The sequence below is a fragment of the Morone saxatilis genome, unplaced genomic scaffold (assembly GCF_004916995.1).
Source record: "Morone saxatilis isolate NCDOM2014 unplaced genomic scaffold, NCSU_SB_2.0 Contig24, whole genome shotgun sequence".
Lineage (NCBI taxonomy): Eukaryota > Metazoa > Chordata > Actinopteri > Moronidae > Morone > Morone saxatilis.
Genome location: NW_023339807.1, coordinates 13,686,583 through 13,703,968, shown reverse-complemented (window position 1 = coordinate 13,703,968; position 17,386 = coordinate 13,686,583). Strand labels below are relative to the sequence as shown.

The window sequence follows — 17,386 nt, the reverse complement described above, 5'->3', positions numbered from 1 at the left end:
GTGTGTGTGTGTGTGTAATATTAATGAACATTAAGTAAGCTCTTTTGCACACCATGTAGGCAGTATGCATTGTTAACATTTTCCACTCTCAAGTCTCCAGGGCAACTTCACAGACGTATATGGGATTCCTTCAGCTACTCACGGGCAGCCAGGATCGAGTGCAGAAAAAAGATTCACATGTATGTACCATGCAACAACCCGCTAAAACCTCGTCTATCGTTCATCAAGAAACTGAGCAGCATGTCCGACAGCATTTTAATCGCTTTCCTCCTCTTCCTCAATGATTTATCAGGCTCTGTCACCTCTGATTTCCATTGCAGGGCCTTATTCTAATTCTATCAACACGCCATGTCAGGTTTGCTGTGTCACAATGGTGCAGGGAGAGGTGGTGGTGCCAGGAAGAAAAAAAATGAGAGGCTACAGCTGTGCATCAAGGGTGATGCAGGAAACGTGCTTGCAAGAAACGTGAAAAGTCTATGGGCTGTCCTGATCTGCAGAGGCACTGAGATAGCTTTATACATTTTAAACAGCAGCTTGAAATGATGCAAGGGAACTTATTCCCTCTGACTGAAAAACAGATGATGGAGCTTTTTTAAAAATTAAGATTTCTTCTTGATGAAAGGCAGCTGAATGGAGCACCAGCTTTTCATTCAAATGAAATCCTGTATATAAGATCACAACACAGCCAAGTGGTGGTCCTCAGGCACAGCATCACTCTTCCACTTAGTCCTGCACGTTGCAATACAGTAAACAAACAAACCAAACAGCCTTGTGACACTGGGACATGGACTCTGGGCTATTTTTAGTCAAACACAAGTACACGTGGCACCTTGCATGTGCCAGACTTTGTCAGTGCATTTGCAGGGAATAAAACAGCACTCACAGTCATGTTTTATTCATGACAGAGAGTCTTAGAGTCACTATCCAAATAGCAAAGACCCTCACCACGTAGTCATTTATCTTGGTTCTGTGACTAATGAGAGTCAGTGCGCAAAGGTCCTCTGCTCAAACAGGCCTACAAACTGAGATTCATATAAAAACAGGTCTGGGTATCACGTTATCATACGTACTGACATATTTTTCTAAGGACTGTGTCAGTCAGCCTAAGGACAGGAATGGGATCTGTGTACAGCTTTACAGAGTCATGCACTTATTAACAAGCTGTACATGTGCACAGAAAAGTGAGGCAGTGCAGTTGGTTCATCCACCTTTTATGCTTTGAGAAGAGAATAACCATCTGGTCAAATCTGAAAGACCGCAGATACCGACATCTAAAGCTTTGAGGTCAATCGCAGCTGTGAAGTTTTAATCTGGCCAACTTGACTTCCACCAACACCCACATAAATCTAATCAGTCTGCTCCTTTGCTGATGGCTGTATTCTTCTATAAAAAAAAGGTGTACAGTATGTCCCTGGTTGAAAAAAATCTAATCTTGGGCCAACAATGGAAAAACACTGAAGTGAACTACGTAAGACACGGCCTTAAGAATTGATGACTGCTAACAAATTAGAAAAAATATCACCTCTTCCACTCCCTTTGAATGAGCTTTCCTTCTCAAATCCTGTTTTTATACAGTTATAGAAAATTACTAGATTTCCACAATTGTAAATGAGACAAAATGTTATCTATATTACATAACCCAATAAATATAATTCCTATTATGTGAAATTGGCTTCCTTGATTCATTGTCCTTTTAATCAATCTTCCTCCATCCATCAGATGATCTCATTTAATCTGAAGCCTCAAATCGATTTAAATATCACCTTCAGTCCCCTGTACCATTTTCTGCTTCTCTTTTCAGACCATCTTCTCTGTGCTATTATTAAAAAAGCTAAGTGACCTCGACTTCTCTCTGTTTTTCATTATGCTCACACCCACTGCATGGAAATGTAAACCCACCCCCTCATGCACCTTAATATCACCCTCCCCCATCCTTTATTTCCTCTGCTGCTCTTCCCTTTCTCTCTCACCCTCGCTCAGTGGACTGGGGGTCTGTTGCTGACTGATGGCCTCCTCCAAGCCGCAGATGATGCTGTTCTTGTCCCTGAGGCGCTGGCGGTAGGATGCTCGCAGGGCCTTCATCTGGCGCCGGTGCTGGACACGGTGCCTCTTCAGCTGGACCCGGTACTGGTCAGCCTGCTGCTGCAGCTGCTGGAAGTGGGAGTACTGCTCCAGAAAACTCAGCAAGTGGGACATCACCGCCACCAGGGGAGACTCTGACAGCTGGGCAGAACAGAAGCACATATACAGACAAGGTTTAGTGGCACCGCAGAAGCTCCTATTTGGGGTACTGCTCATCTGCGTGCCTGCATCCTGTGAGCAGCTCAGTCAAGGTGATGACACAGTTTTGCCACCTTTGCTGTTGTCTCCAGCTGAACTTGTGAGGCCCTCCTCTTCTCAGCCTCCTGCTTGAAGGACAAAAAGGCGGCCAGAGGAGTGCATGCTGGGATGTCGGGGCCGTCTTTCTCATCTTCATCACTCAGAGACAATTCGTCACTGTCACTGCTACTGCCTGGATGACAACACATCACATAAACAATAATGAGTAATGGAATGTAGCCACTAATTAATTAATAAGTATAAACCATACATATATTATATTATATATATAGTATCATACAACAGCCTCTACGTTGGACTATAAATATTCTGAAAAGCTATCTGAGCACTCACTTGAGTCACTGAGCTGAGCACAAGCCTTTTTTCCCATTTTGGAGGTGTGGCCATCTCTCCTTCTGCTCCCTGTTCCCATGGAAACAGGTCCTGGCTCCTGAGCACAGCAACATACATGAGGGTCAGACAGTAATACACATACAGAATAGGTACACATTACATACATAGGAGCTCACAGAAAAATGCAGAACAATGACACAACCAATTTCTACATCCTTTATGACATAGACTTTTTGCACTAGCAGGTGGTTGGTGACGAACGCATGCTCTCTGCATAATGTTTTCCTGACAGAGGACCCCCGAGGCTGGACATGATGAGGCTAGACATACGTCTGAGGAAGCTCCACACGCCCCCTCCAAGGCTTCCTCCTCCTTCTTAAAGACAGTGTAGAAGATGTAGACTAAAAGGGAGTAGAAGGCATACATCTCCACGCCGTCCAAGAGTCCCTGTAAATGACAGATTAACTCAATAATCATATACACCTTTAACACAGTGCAGAAAAGCAGGAATTCTAGTTCTTACCCTGATATTATATATTAACACACAATTATACTGATTATCATAGGGTGCATGATGATGCTGGTCTCAGCTTCTCCAGAGATTCAACATTTCTTGCCTTATTAACCATCACCCCATCCCATCATGCATAATGCTTTATCTTCTTTACCTTATCACATATCTTCTCCTCTTTGGCGATGACAATCGGACATTCCAGTCATTTGAATTCCCCTTTCACACTCCATCTGTGCTCTCAATGACAAATCTTCCCATGCAGCCCTTGTTCAGAGCTGTAACAGCATCCCAGTGCTTTGTGCAGCTCCTGTGTGACTCCCTCTCTGCTGTTCTCTCTCCACCCCTTTCTCTTCCTTCTCCTCCTCCTCCTCCTCTTCTCCACTTTGCTCCATCTACAGGCTGCATCGGTGGTGAGCATGCTCAGTGCAGTTTCCTGATCCGCTGCAGTGGTGGAGTGACAGATACAGCATGGAGAACTGATGGAGCTGGTGGGGGTAGTTTATGCTGATAACAGTGGCCGGATGAGATGTGTTAGGTTTGAGGTGCTCATAAAGATCGGAAACTGCAGCATAATGCTCTTTCAAATACTGATGAGTGGAACAACAGTGATAGGTGGTACAACCGTTAAACATGAGCCAAGAGATCTTTGAAATGTAATGTAACGTAACATAACGGGGGGGGAGACTTTTTGATAATGATTTTACACAATTTATTTAAGTTAAGTTGACTTCCCTTAGTGAATATTAACACTGTCTCAACAAATAGCAATTAAATAAAAGAACAAATACAGATGTACAACGTGACATTTTTAAAAACAAAAAGACATGAACTGAATGATGAATCATTACAAAAAACACAGTTATCATGATGATTTTGGCACCTTAAACTCACAAATGTTCACAGAATTTCCTGAATACCTTGAATATGTCCGTGGTCACCTGTGCCCTGAGGTCTGACAAAGGCATTGTCCCACAGACAGACACTGAGCTGCAGATGCTTGTACATATACTGCAGCAAAACTACTGAGGCAGCTGCTCACAACTCTGAAATCCTTAGAGAATCTGCAGTGTCCACTTCAAATCTCTATAAAGAATATTAATATCTCACATAGACAACACTGTGGACAAACCTTATTCGTGACAGTGAGTTAAAGAGATGAGGTCATTTCTGCTACCATTACAGCCACTAAAAACCAAGGAGGTAATAAAAAGTGCATTGATAAGGTTCAAATGGGCGAGATAAGAGCAGGGCCAAGAGCTAAGACCACTGCAGATATTTAAACAGTGATACAGCTGAGGCTGCAGAACAAACAGGACCCAGACTCTGAGGCAGCTGGATGTTTTTTGGAGTATACAACACTAAAACTGTTCACAGAGAGATGTGTGGAGGATGTAAATGACCTGGGAGTGAGTGCAGCCTGCTAGACGTTCTTGGAAATGATCACATAGGAAATTACAATAGCCACAGGCTGCCTACATCATTGTTAAATTTTAAAAATAGCTCAATAAATGTCACCCAGGCACTGCCAGTATATAAAAGGCTTATTGTTACACTACAGTGATGCAGAATCCACCATGCGCTATCAGTTGTAAACTGTGGTCACGTACTCTCATGCAAAAGAGTTTGCTCAGTGGTATTGTTATTTTGTTTAATCCTGTGCTTTTAATTCAAATTAAGTTCATAGGAAGTTCAGTCAAGGTCTTGGTTTAGCAGCTACTGTTAATTCCAGTAAGACATCAATGCAAGGACGGGATTATTTCTAAAATACTCCCACTTCCTGTTTGACTTCCCATCACCAGGCAGACAGTTTGTCTTGTTTTTACTTTTAAACACAGATATCAGTTATTCATTTTTCATTTTCCATTTATCTCAGCCTAATTGTTTTGCTCAATAATTTCTTCCTTTTTTCCTCAATCACCTATATGTAAAGGCATGTTGTACTTTAATGCATGTGGAGTCCAATTTAGACACTAGTGCTGCAACTAACAATTGTATTATTTGTTTAATCCCTTCATTGTTTTTTTAGATGTAATAATTTCAATGTAACCTTTAATCTATATTATTTATTATTTCCCAGAGCCCAAGTTGAGGTCCACAAACTGCTTGTTGCTTGTTGTCAGTCTTAACCCTAAGGATATTAAATTCATAATGACACAGCAAAGAGAAAAACAGGAAATCCTCACATTTAGCTGGAACCAGCTACTCTGGGGCACCATAACTAATATTTGCTCAATTAATCCATTATAAAAATTGTTGCCATTTTATTTTCTGTTGATTGACTAATCAATTAATCAACTTATCATGTCAGCATTACTGGACGGAAATTAAATGTTAAACATTGTATATGTTCTTTTGTATATAATGGTTCTATTACCTGTAATAATAATATTAATAATAATAATGTAATAATAATTGTGTCAGTTCTGTTACACTATGAGCTCACTGAGGCAAACATTTGGTGTTCTAATGGCAACAAAGTTAACTAATCTTTCTCACTAATGTCCTAAAATGCTTTTAAGTTAGGCACATTATTTTTTGCATAGGTCCAGTTTTTAGTGCTAGTGTGTTTTACTAAATGCCTATGTTATATCGGTCGGACACATCCAACAGAAATTTCCTGAGGGCCTGAGTGGAAGCCCAACAGCCAACAGACATGGAGCCTTTTAAAAGCCACTTCATGAGTCCCTCAATTGCAGCCGGAGAAATTAGTGGAGCCAAAGTGTTTGTTCTGACCCTCGGAGCCACAAGCAACGGGAGGCTGAGAGCCACACCGCCAAAGGCCCCAAATGCATTACCAGCAAACAGACACACGGTCAGGCAGCAGGACAGGGAAGAGAGGCCCAGGCAGCGTGTCATCATTGTGAGAGCATCTGCAGAGAGCCAGTCACACAGTCCCAACAGCAAACAAGAGCCACACAGGAGAATATGTGCTGTGTTGCGGTCTTCACTGAGCCACAGGAAGTCAAAGGAGACCAACGCTGGAGCCAGAACCTCGCTGGCCCACTCTGCTTCTCTCTGGATGGAGGTGAGGTACGAGCTCGAGGGATGAAAGATGCAAAGTGCTGCGGAAACTCCAAGCAGGAAAAGGCCCACTGAAGGGGCCCTATGATTCTGCAGGGAGAGAATGAATGAATGAATGAATGAATGAATGAATGTAGAGGCAGTAGCAAAATTACAAAGTGAGACATTTTATACATGGATTTATTGCTTATCTCATTTCTAACTAAAATAATGGGGAATCTCAGCCACAGGGTGTTTAGAATACACACTTATTATGTATTATTACGAATAAGATTAACTGCAAAAAACCCAATAAATTAAGAAAAAAAACCTCAAACCAAACAGTGATGGTAGCTTAGGAGATAAAGTCATCATTTTCAGTATCAAATGCCTTTCCAAATATTTTCCTTGATTAATAAATAAGCGGTTTGGTCAAAAAGAGCGACATATTAAAATAGCTTGTTTTGCCCAAAAAACAGCTCAATATCCAATGTAAAACAATTTATTAAACATTTGAAACAATAAAAGGCATAAATGACTTAAATGTGAGTAGGAGGAACCAGAGAATGTTTGTTTTTGTGCTTGAAAAACTGACTACTCAAAAAGATACTCAAAATAGTTTGTTATAGTTGATCATTGTGTCTGTATATCAACTAATGGATTAGTCAGCTTGTGTTTACAGCCCTGGAAGTTAGTAAATTATGACTTGGCCCATCTTTATTGGCAGCACACTGTCTGAATGACACCCACCTTATAAAGTCTGTAAGAAGAGTACAGTGCAGTGGCAGACAGGATGATGTTGGAGCAGGATACTATCCACTCTGTTACACAGGACGCCATTGATCCTAACGACGACTGGCACTGCTGTAAACATCCACGATGTTGCCAGCGCAACCGTTACTACGGCAACAGACAAAGTTGGCTCTAATGAATGTGTTTGCTATTAATTACTACAACTGTAGCATTAATGTAAACGTAGGGTAGTATTTAATGAAGTCAATGTTGAGCCTGAACACAGGTCCAGACTTATATCAGGAACACGTTTGTTTTGACACGTGACTGGCCCGGATATGGACAGTGCGCATGCGCTAAAAGATGCTTTCTGCGCTGCTCGTAAACTCTAGCAGCAGGATAAAGCGCAAGTTTTACCCATTGACAGTATGGTTAATGGTTCCTGAATGACTTGACTATTAATTTGTACTGTTTTATCATCATTTACTTGCTTTTGTACGAGACTGTGTTCGACAAAATAATAAACTTGATATTGAAATAAAAAGTGCGTCACTAAAAATAGTTAGTGCTAAATGATTCGAAATGCTTCTCAAGCATTGGCGGGTAATGTGAATTAAAGGTAATGTTACAAATTCAGATAGGCCTATACCACTATGGCAAACGGAATTTTTTCAACGGTTTGTAGAAAACAATAATTATTTTTAACAGGGGTTATAATCTTATATATACTGTCAATGGTTGTAATCAGTAAAACAGAGGGGGCAGTAATGCAGTGGGCAGTAATGCAGTGGGCAGTAATGCAGTGGGCAGTAATGCAGTGGGCAGTAATGCAGTGGGCAAACAGGAAGACGTTTATGAGTTTTCCCGACCGTACCTAAAGGCAGCAAAAGTTCGAAAAGTATGGCGGCGGAGTGTTTGACAACAGTAACAGAGCAATGGATACGAGACAGATTACAATTAAAACACCCCTATCTCGGTAACATTCAAACGTTGTATAGGAATAAATACCAGCTAACATTAACGGCAGAACCGTGGCGTTTAGCTTTTTGCCATGACAACAGTTGTAGACAGTTACTTTCTTAAGCCTCAGCATCGGTGGCTAAGCTAACGACAGCTAACATACCAGCAATAACTGCCACCTCCTGTAAACCAAAGCACCAGAAGCAAATAACACAGCGCGGTCTCATTTATACACACATTGTGCTTTGTAAACAGGTGATGTCCGCTCGCTGAGCCTCCCGGGGACCTACGAGGAGAAGATCAGACATCTGGGAAACGCACTGATTAACTTTGTCCGTCTGAAGTCTCTGGACCTCTCCTGCAATGCGTTAGTCTCGGTGGAGGTAAGTTATGTTTAAATCATGTTTTTAAACCTTAAACGTGTTTGTAAAACGACAGTTATGAAAACTAGGTTACACCTGGAAAAGGTTATCGTCCAGTTATCCACTTAAATGTAATCTTTAAGTAGCTTTAAGGCTGCTGAAGTCATCATATCCAACGTTATAACGTTTATATTTTGCACTGGTTTGTTACAACTCCTCATTTAAAGCCCTGTGATGCATACATTTAAGTTCTGCAGGTTTGAAAGAGATTTGTCTGCATGGCATTAGTTTGTAGTGACTGACCCACTCTAACCACACTGGTTCACTTCACCCACTCCTCCCTCACACCACAAGCCTTTTACTATCTTGTGTTGGAGGTGGAAAAGGTCAGTGACATTGTTGAATATGAAGTAGTAGTAGTAGCCGTTGTGTGACCCCTTTGAAAGCTGTACTGTTTCCTCCCCAGGGCGTTCAACACTTGAAGGTGTTGGAGAGGCTGATCCTGTACTATAACCGCATACCTTCCCTTGAAGAGGTGAAGGTGCTGTATGAGCTGCCGGCTTTGAGAGAGCTGGACCTCAGGCTCAACCCCTTGACCAAAACTCACCCACACTATCGCCCTCATCTGGTGCATGCCATGCCCAGCCTGCGCAAACTAGGTAAGACATCGCCATGTTGCCCAGACTTTGCTAATCTCAGCTCAGTTTGCAGCGTAACTGAGTGTCTTCTTTTGCTTTCTAGATAGCTGTCCAGTCAGAGACACTGAGCGGAAAGCTGCCATAATGCAGTTCTCCTCTGACCTTCTACCTCAGCAGAAGAGCTCGTCTTTGAATCAGGCTCCTGGCCAAAGGTACACTGATGTTCAGATGTTTAACTCGTAACTAACTGATGAGTTTATGTGTCTCAGCTCAACTTTGACTTGATAGAAGGTCTACCAACGATTATGAGAACATGGAAAACCCACTGAGCTGATTTTGTGACAGGGCAAAGAAGCTTTGGGAATGTTTGGTAACTGTTTGGTTTATTCATCTTCAAATTTGAAACAAGTCGCATAACGTTTCTGTTGTGCACCATGCTTTATTCACCAAACATTTTCAGCTATCTTGCCTCTATCATTGTGGTGCCTGAGGCCGTTAATCTGTCATGTGATTGATATATCACCATAGATACCACGTATTCAAAACATCATCTTTTTCATCAAAAATACTATTTTAAAAATGGCATTGTCCTTAGTTTATACAAAAACTAAGGGTATGAATGCCCATCACTCTAATGTACTGATAATGAAGTTACTGTAATCCAAATTGATTCCTTTCTGCTTTTACTGGCTTTTCTTGTGTTTCCCAGAAGCAGTGATCAGAGACTGGCTTTAGTTAATCGCTTAACCAAGAGGCTCTCTCTCCTGACCGACACCGATGATATTGTGTTGAATTTTGTTGGGACAAATCATGGGGACCAAAGAAAAACTCAGCCCATCCCTGACTCAGTTCACAAGGAAGCAGAAGGTAGGATGCCAAAGTCCAAAAGCTAATTCTTAAATCAAAACCAAACCAGTAGATTTTATGTTTTGTGTTCAAACTTCTATTCATGTCAAACTGTCTTCTGTCTCACAACACACAGAGGACCAATCAAAAGATTTTACCGAACAGAGGAGTTCTACTCCAAAACAGGTTCTTTTTTATCTCACTGTCTGTCAAACAATATCATCAGTATTTACATTCTCATATATACTGTATGTGCTCTATTCTTTTTTTTAGGAAACTGCTAAATCCATCCTCAGGTATCCCCCCTCAAAATATGGTACGTTTTTACAGCTCTCTGTACAGACAGAGTCAATTAGAGATGTAGAGTTAGTAAAAAAAAAAAATTGTTAGATTATATGATAGGAAGACTGTTTAATGGTAATTTTCTCTACTTTAGTCCCAGCTTTATGTGGAGTAATCAACATCTGTAATTTTGATTTGGTTATCAGAATAAGTAATCAGAACTAGGTGAATGTAGAATAAAATACTTTATCTGGTTATAGTTAAATAGAGGGCACATGATCAGGGCGGCTGTGGCTCCAGAGGTAGAGGCGGGTCCGTCCCCAAATCGCAAGGTTGTTGGTTCCGATCCCCGGCTCTCCTGGCAATGTTGTCGAAAGTATCCTTGAGCAAGATACCTGAACCCCAAAGTTGCTCCTGATGCCATAGCCCATCAGCTGTGTGAATGTGTATGAATGTGTTAGTTTTCTGTTTGATGGACTTTGCCATCGCCTGTGTTTAACAGGGTGAATGTGGGCAAATGTAACGTGTAAAAAAGGCGCTATACAAGTACAGGTCCATTTACCATTTACCATTTACCATCAGTTATTTTCCTGATGTAAAAACACCACTAGGGGGAGACAAGCCAATACTTGTGTATTTTTAAATCATGAACACAGTGTTTCTATTGAAGATTAGTTAATATCAGTGTTTTACTATGTCATTTGTAATTGAGCAGATAACACCAAGTCCAAAGTGCCACACACGAAAGAGCCATCTGATAAAAGAAACTCTACCTCATTAAAAGTGACTGAAAGACCAAAGGTATCCTTTGGCCCCTATGTAGAGAAACAAAGACCTGTACCTGGAAAACAAAAGCAAAAGGATCTCCCCAAACAAACCAGACATGTAGCCAAGGGACATTATACCCCCAATCCTGGTAAGAACTGAATGTCTGTACTTAATAAAAGCCTTTCTTAGAAGTTCCATAAATCCACAAATACCCAATAAAATTTTCTTGGCAAGTTGCTGAATGTATGTTTTCAACCTTTTTCCAGATCAAAGTTGTCGGCATAGCTCTTCATTTATTAATATCCGACCTCCCAGTCCATGCTGTCCTGGTTTCAATCTGTCTGACCCCTCCAACCCTATCTTACATCCTCCAAGACTGACTTACTCTAGCTTCAACAAGACAGAAGGGGGCTCCAGCCTGCCGGAGACAATGGAAAAGACAAAAAGGGTGCGAAGTTAATTCAGTCTTCTTACTATTTCACATACTGAGTCTTTATTCATTGGTTCTTACTACTTATCAAAATCCTATCTGAGTTTGTTTTTTTCTTCCCTCATATCTACTCATGTCTGAATTCACCCCCCAGGGTACTTATAGGAAACCCCTGGAGATGCTCCTCAACCTTGTGGACAAACATTGGATGGGAGAGAGATCGCTCCATCATAACAACAACTTCCTGTGTGAGTTGGAGCTTGGTTTGTTTTGCGGAATGTGGTATCTGATTACCGGAGCCTGAGATAACGAATGTCTTCTCATCATTTTTATTTTTGGCTCTAGCTCAGGCAGTCCAGATCCTTTCTATGATGGAAAACGATATTTCCAGTCGGGAGGCTGAGGTCAGGACCTTAAGACGGGAAGCTGACGCGCTGAACTTTCAAGCGGCCGCACAAGACGAAGAGCACAAAACTGAAGTCCGTAACCTCTCTGCTCAGCTGGAGGCAGCACGCAGTGCAGTCGTGAGTGGACTCGGCACTGGAAAGCTATGTTGAGCTTTAGACTGTTTTGATGAGCACATTGTGTTTATTGTATTTCCTCAACACAGGGCAAACTAAATGAGCAGTTGAGGATTGTCTTGGAGGAAAATGTCTCTCTACAGAAACAGCTCATCAAGTTAGAACGACAGTATCTCAAGTCTATGATGAAAAGTTCGCCTATTACTCAGATTAAAGGTGGGTGTACAGTAAATGCCAGTAGAAGTTACAGCTTTTTCTCACAAACTCTCACACTCTGTGCTTGCACATCCTTAGAGGCTCAGACAGAGGTGGAGGAGCTGAAGAAAGAGATCGAGGGGTTGAGGGAGAAAGTGCAGGAGGCTGAGAAAGTCAAGGAATTGTCAAATATGCTGCAAGAAAGCCACAGGTAAGAAAATGTGGGCATCTTAGTGTTGACACTTGGTTTTTTGCCGGATCGGCACACCCACAACAATGATGTTCTCACACCTAAATCTGCCCTACTTTGTTGTCTGTCTGTGATTTGTGTCTGTGTACGTACTGCAGGTCCCTGGTGGCTACCAACGAGTGTTTGCTAGCCGAGCTGAAGGGAAGTGGGGAACTTTAAAGGAGAATTTGAATGAAGAGAAGCACACTGGGATTAAAATATCCAAGCAAGACTATGCTGAGCGTCATATTAGTGCTACATTCGCTGCACAAAGCCAAGCTACAGATGGTTTTTAAATTCTTTTTACTTACTTACTTCATATATTGTTTTGTGTGTATTAAGTTCCCACCCTTTGTGTGTTTATAGTATATTGTTTTATTATTTTCCAAAAATATGTATAGGCTGTGTTTGCTTGATGTAAACAGTAACGGGGAGAGGCAATTCATTGAAGAAAGTTTGTGTATGAGCGTGTGATAGGGCTGTTATGTTTATGATGATTATTAGTGGAAAAATGTTAGCGAGAAGGTCATAATGTATTTCCTGGATCAGTGGCAAGATTTTGTCTCTCTTAGCTTTTTTTTTTTTTTAGGTCACTTGTGTCTCCATCTGCTTTGTACACTGCAGTGGAATGAATGCATCTAGATTCCAGATGCACTGTGACTTTATTTATACCTCTGCCTGAGGACTGGAGAGCTACACACACACACACACTTTGCTCTCACAAACACTAATGTAAGACCTGGCAAACCAGGTTAGGATGTGGATGCTACTACATAAAACTGGTGGGGAGTTTCACAGTGTTCCTGGAAAAGCCATAAGAATATAAAACATATTGACTTACACCCTGTAACCTGTTCAACAGAGGTTCAGGAGTGTGTTTTTTTTATTTTCCATAATGCACTACAAATCATGAACACATTAAGAGGCCTAAAGAACAAGAACAAAAACACACTGCATGCACCAGGGCACAATAGTACATTAAAAGTTATTTAAAAAAAAAAAAGACAATATTGTTCATCCACATTAAAGGTGCACAGTATTTGGCATAAAGCACAGAAAACAGATCATACTCAAGCTACTGCAGCAGACAAAAACTAACACACCGATAGCTGCTAGTTTTGCACTTGATGCATGATTCTTCATCAGCTGAGGCTACAGGTAATGTGTGACAAATGTGAGACAAACACTGTCACTGTTGGAAAAATATTCTACAAAAGTATATTACTTGTTTGCAATTTTCCCTTTATCTCGTACAGTATGTAAAGATATAACAGTAAAACCCTGCTGCTTCAGTTTGTGCCTTGGATGATGGTACCACACATAAAAGGTACTTTTGGTACTTATTAACACTAGAGCATAGCCGACTTTGTACATGTACAGGTTGATATATTGATTTTAAGCAATACACAATTTTATCATGAGCCCACAATTTCATTACTTAATTTTTTATTTTTTTTGCAAGAAAATATGTCTGTCCAGTAGTCTGTCCTCACAGCAGGCACGGTAGTTTAGATATGACAAACTCCTACTGTCATCTATATGCTTCTGAATCAAATGCTATATACGTAACATGCACAAAGTACAGCAATACAGAAAAAAAAAACAACAACATATGAAGCCAGTGTCATAAATTAAGCCATGTGGCTATAACCTTTTAGAATATACACAATCTTACCACAAATATATTAGAACTACTGTATAGAAATAAGATGAGGAAATATAAGTAAATTTTTAAAAATACAATCTTGCACAACTGAGCCCATCTAATGTGGGTGGGGCTTCCTTCAGCTGAAATCTATTTAAAGTTCAAAAAGTATGTTAGCAAAAGGTTAAGGTAGATACAATAGGGTCTGAATAACGACAGTGTAAAATAGGAAACTCCTGTTATATTGTTTTTCTTTTAAGTGTGCATTATATGGTACGTGTTTTGTTTTTCATGTTTTACATATTCACAAAAGCAAGACATGGCAGTGGTCAAAAATGTTCAGTCTAATGTATTTTTGAAAAAAAAAAAACGAGCTGAAGGCAAATTATGGAAATGACAGTGTTCGCTTATAACATCAACAGCAAATTTTATGAAAACTAAACAAGTGGGGTTGGCAGACAGATAACACTGAATATGGAATTAACCATTTAAGCTGTCAAAAGAAATAAACCTTGATAATATCTATGTAAGAAATGTGTGCCAATTATGATTGAAACTGCAAAACAAATTAAAAATGCATCTCTTCAACTAAATAGGGGAATAGAAAACTTCCATTAAAAAGTGCAATGCCGCTAATTCATCAAACTGTTGTTCCACTTTTGTATTTCTTGGCAAGTTGTTTCAATTGTGCTCAATAAATATTATAGGGCCCTATCATAACAACAAAGCTTCAATATTCATAGCATAGCAGTTTCTCTCGTTTGTTCTCTTCAGTGTTTGGCAGTAACTTGCAGTCTGACAGGAATGTACCAGCTGGTGATGAATTTGTAAAAATAGATGTAAACAGTTTTCCAGTTCTCACACTTCACAAAGAGAGGAACTCAAAAACATCTCTCTCTCACACACAAACACACACAAAATAGATGGGTGGGAAAATATATGAAATCCTATTCTTTTGTGCTTTCTTTGAGTACTCTTTTAATAGAAAATTATCCTAGTAGTTGATCAAATGTTTATTTCCTCATCCTTGCCCTCACATGGGTTTGCCCACGGTGGGTTTATTCACTTTCTTTTCGTATGACCCTCGGTGTTTGTATCCCGAGACGTATCCGGAACTGTCAACTATGTCTTCTCGTCCCGCCTTACCCTTCCCGCGGCCGGTGGGGTCAAACCGCTCCTTGTGTGACCCTGTAAACTTGCTGGTGTCTGTGAGACGGCTCACTGTCGGGGAAGCCACGGCTCTCTGTGGGGAAGGTTTTTAAAACATTTTAGTTTATTCTGTTATTCCACTAGGAAAGCAGTAATGCTCACACTTCGAGTCTTACCGTGACTCCTGCAATGACAGGTGTCTTGCCCTCAATCAGCTTGAAGACCTCGGCCTCTGCCTCCTCTCCAGTCTTCTCTTTGTATTTCTTCCTGGCCAGTTCTCCGAGTGCAACCTTGAACTCATCGTATGTGATGTTGCGACAGGATTTCTTCCTGAAATGTAGTTGGAAAAGAAGCTTAAGTATGGGATAACACTTCACTGTATAACTTTTTATTTGTGTCTTTATAGCGCATAAACCCAGCAACAAACTATGTCTCCAGGGACAGAAACGCTGTATTTAAGATTGCTTTATCAGCAGCTCTTTTCTACAGCCTCTCAGTGGAGTTAGAAAGCTTAAAAACAAGAGCAGACAGTAGTGTACACAGAGCCATGTGTGATCACTTCAACATGGCAGTTGTAAGACACAGCATGGAGATGGTTTTGCACTGAGATAAACAATGAGAAAACTTTCTCTGTTTGGATCTTGTCTCCCAGTGTGTCTCGGTACTTAACTGTTGTCCGAGCAACTCCACAGACTTACACACACACACACACACACCTGTGGGCTGTATATGTGACTGTCTTTTCATATCATGTATCATATTGTGTTCAGCTGTATAGCTCAGCTCCAGTAGTCATGGCCCAGAGCCCTGATGTTTTTCATTCTAGCTAAGGACATTTAGACCTACTGAATCCCTGTATTCTCACATAAACTTCTCAAACTGTTGTAACCACTGACAGTACCATACCATAGATCATCATCATCAATCATTCTCCTTCTGAGAGTGCTCCAGTTGTTTAACTGGCCATGTGCCCGTTTCACTTCCACGTTTAAAAGTGCATAGTAACACAAACACAAACAGCCATTGCTGTGGTGATAAATCACCTAAACAACAGCCTATAAAGCCTGCAGTCTCCCTAGGCAACCTGCTGTCATAGCAACAAGCTACAGTAAACAGGGATGTTTGGGTTTATTATTAATTTGACTCATCCAGTGACCTTTTTTTTTGTTTGGGCCATCCATCAGTGTTGAACATTTGAGAGCTCCATTCCTCCGTGCCTGTTCCATGCTGTCTATTGTCAGGAGGGAAACTGGATTTCCAGCTGCCGTTTCTGTCCGAGGGAAGATAACTGTGTGTCCTCTGCAGATCTCCCCATACACAGCTAATAAATTCTCCAGAGTATACAAATGATTAAGCAGCATAAATAAACAGCAAATCAGAAACCTAGGAGCCTGTGATAAGGGTTAAAACCGATAAAGGGAGGGTGGAACTTTGTTTTAGCTCACTGACCTGCTGTTTATTTACACAGTTCAACCATCTGCACTGCATGATCCATATGGATCTGACATAGTAGTTGGCTGATTCTGTATCATGGTAAAATGCTCCAATGATCATGTTCAGTGACGAGGAAATACATCCAAAGCCTGGAAAATGAAGCCACAATAAGACCATGTTAGTAATTAATTAGTCCACGCCAGATTTTTACCTCATCCATAGTTTATGCTTTGGTAGTCTGGATCCAAGCAGCCAGACAGCAAAGCAAAGCAGAGACTCAATGTGGCGCAGCAGACCTTCATACCCACAATAAATAAGGATTCATTCAGCCATACCGTCATTAGCCAGAGCTCATTAAGATGTTTAATTTTTGTGTGCAAGCAAAGAGCTTTGACACTGATTAAAGGGAAAGTGAAGATCTACATCCCTGGCATGGCAGCCCTCCCCGGCTCAGTCATGCCTGGAGTCAGGAACTACATGAAAATGAGCCCTTCCCCCAGTCTGTACCTCTTTCTATCCTGTGGCTGCCTCTGAAGTGTACACACACCACACACTTTGTTCAGATTCTACTGTATAATGCTCCCTGATTAGAGTTTGTACAGCTCAACAGAGCCTGTACATTCACATGCCAGACACACACATCCAAGTACTTGTATATAATGTATACAACATTACACAGACTCACCATAAAAAGCATGTATGGCATGCTTTTTTCCCCCTTCAATCTTAGTTACACCATACTGTTTGCACATGTCTAAATATTGCTCACCAATAGACTGATGTAAACAAGCTTATCCCACAACCAACTTTAAATTCCCACTCTAGTCTTGCCAGGAAAAATGCTCACAGCAGTAAACATGAACACCCGTTCCCATGCCAACTGTGAAGGTGTTGATGTGGGTGAAAAAGTCTAGAAAAACAACGATACTTCTTTTGCTTTACTGTAAGATAAGATAAGATATTCCTTTATTTATCCCCCTTAGAAGAAATTCAGGTTGACACAGCAGC

At 40.9% G+C, this 17,386-nt stretch overlaps 4 protein-coding genes across 4 annotated transcripts in view; 1 reads left to right on the top strand and 3 right to left on the bottom strand.

Moving 5' to 3' along the window:
- si:ch211-257p13.3 (kinesin-like protein KIFC3) overlaps positions 1-3,711 on the bottom strand; it is an 11,081-nt gene extending 7,370 nt beyond the window's left edge. Inside the window, exons 1-5 of the mRNA XM_035672435.1 lie at positions 3,342-3,711; positions 3,004-3,120; positions 2,674-2,770; positions 2,355-2,512; positions 1,971-2,223 (exon numbers count right to left, since the gene is read on the bottom strand). Of these exons, the coding sequence (XP_035528328.1) occupies positions 1,971-2,223; positions 2,355-2,512; positions 2,674-2,770; positions 3,004-3,099 (604 nt within the window). The 5' untranslated portion in view covers positions 3,100-3,120; positions 3,342-3,711. The remainder of the gene's footprint in view (positions 1-1,970; positions 2,224-2,354; positions 2,513-2,673; positions 2,771-3,003; positions 3,121-3,341) is intronic.
- A 180-nt stretch (positions 3,712-3,891) lies between these two features.
- LOC118335931 lies at positions 3,892-7,248 on the bottom strand. The gene is made up of 2 exons (XM_035672436.1): positions 6,938-7,248; positions 3,892-6,298 (listed from the first exon to the last, which is right to left on the bottom strand). Exons 1-2 carry the CDS (start codon positions 7,025-7,027, stop codon positions 5,759-5,761), a joined length of 630 nt encoding a protein of 209 aa, XP_035528329.1. The 5' UTR covers positions 7,028-7,248; the 3' UTR covers positions 3,892-5,758.
- Positions 7,249-7,747: 499 nt separating this feature from the next.
- cep72 (centrosomal protein 72) lies at positions 7,748-12,855 on the top strand. The gene is made up of 14 exons (XM_035672874.1): positions 7,748-7,895; positions 8,135-8,262; positions 8,708-8,900; positions 8,983-9,091; positions 9,589-9,746; positions 9,862-9,911; positions 9,999-10,041; positions 10,723-10,923; positions 11,042-11,223; positions 11,360-11,453; positions 11,551-11,729; positions 11,816-11,942; positions 12,021-12,132; positions 12,270-12,855. The coding sequence occupies exons 1-14, from the start codon at positions 7,820-7,822 to the stop codon at positions 12,328-12,330; spliced, it is 1,713 nt and encodes a 570-aa protein (XP_035528767.1). The 5' UTR covers positions 7,748-7,819; the 3' UTR covers positions 12,331-12,855.
- Positions 12,856-13,144: 289 nt separating this feature from the next.
- Positions 13,145-17,386, bottom strand: part of LOC118336266 (tubulin polymerization-promoting protein) — a 13,763-nt gene continuing 9,521 nt past the window's right edge. Inside the window, exons 4-5 of the mRNA XM_035672875.1 lie at positions 15,121-15,274; positions 13,145-15,038 (exon numbers count right to left, since the gene is read on the bottom strand). Of these exons, the coding sequence (XP_035528768.1) occupies positions 14,829-15,038; positions 15,121-15,274 (364 nt within the window). The 3' untranslated portion in view covers positions 13,145-14,828. The remainder of the gene's footprint in view (positions 15,039-15,120; positions 15,275-17,386) is intronic.

What these genes read in the sequence shown, in the direction of transcription:
- LOC118335931 (XM_035672436.1), bottom strand. Translation starts at nt 7,027, where the DNA reads ATGGCGTCCTGTGTAACAGAGTGGATAGTATCCTGCTCCAACATCATC. An exon ending in CTTCTTACAGACTTTATAAG is followed by an intron (nt 6,299 to 6,937) that starts GTGGGTGTCATT and finishes CTCTCCCTGCAG; the next exon opens with AATCATAGGGCCCCTTCAGT.
- cep72 (XM_035672874.1), top strand. Translation starts at nt 7,820, where the DNA reads ATGGCGGCGGAGTGTTTGACAACAGTAACAGAGCAATGGATACGAGAC. An exon ending in TCATAACAACAACTTCCTGT is followed by an intron (nt 11,454 to 11,550) that starts GTGAGTTGGAGC and finishes TTTTGGCTCTAG; the next exon opens with CTCAGGCAGTCCAGATCCTT. An exon ending in GCCTATTACTCAGATTAAAG is followed by an intron (nt 11,943 to 12,020) that starts GTGGGTGTACAG and finishes GCACATCCTTAG; the next exon opens with AGGCTCAGACAGAGGTGGAG.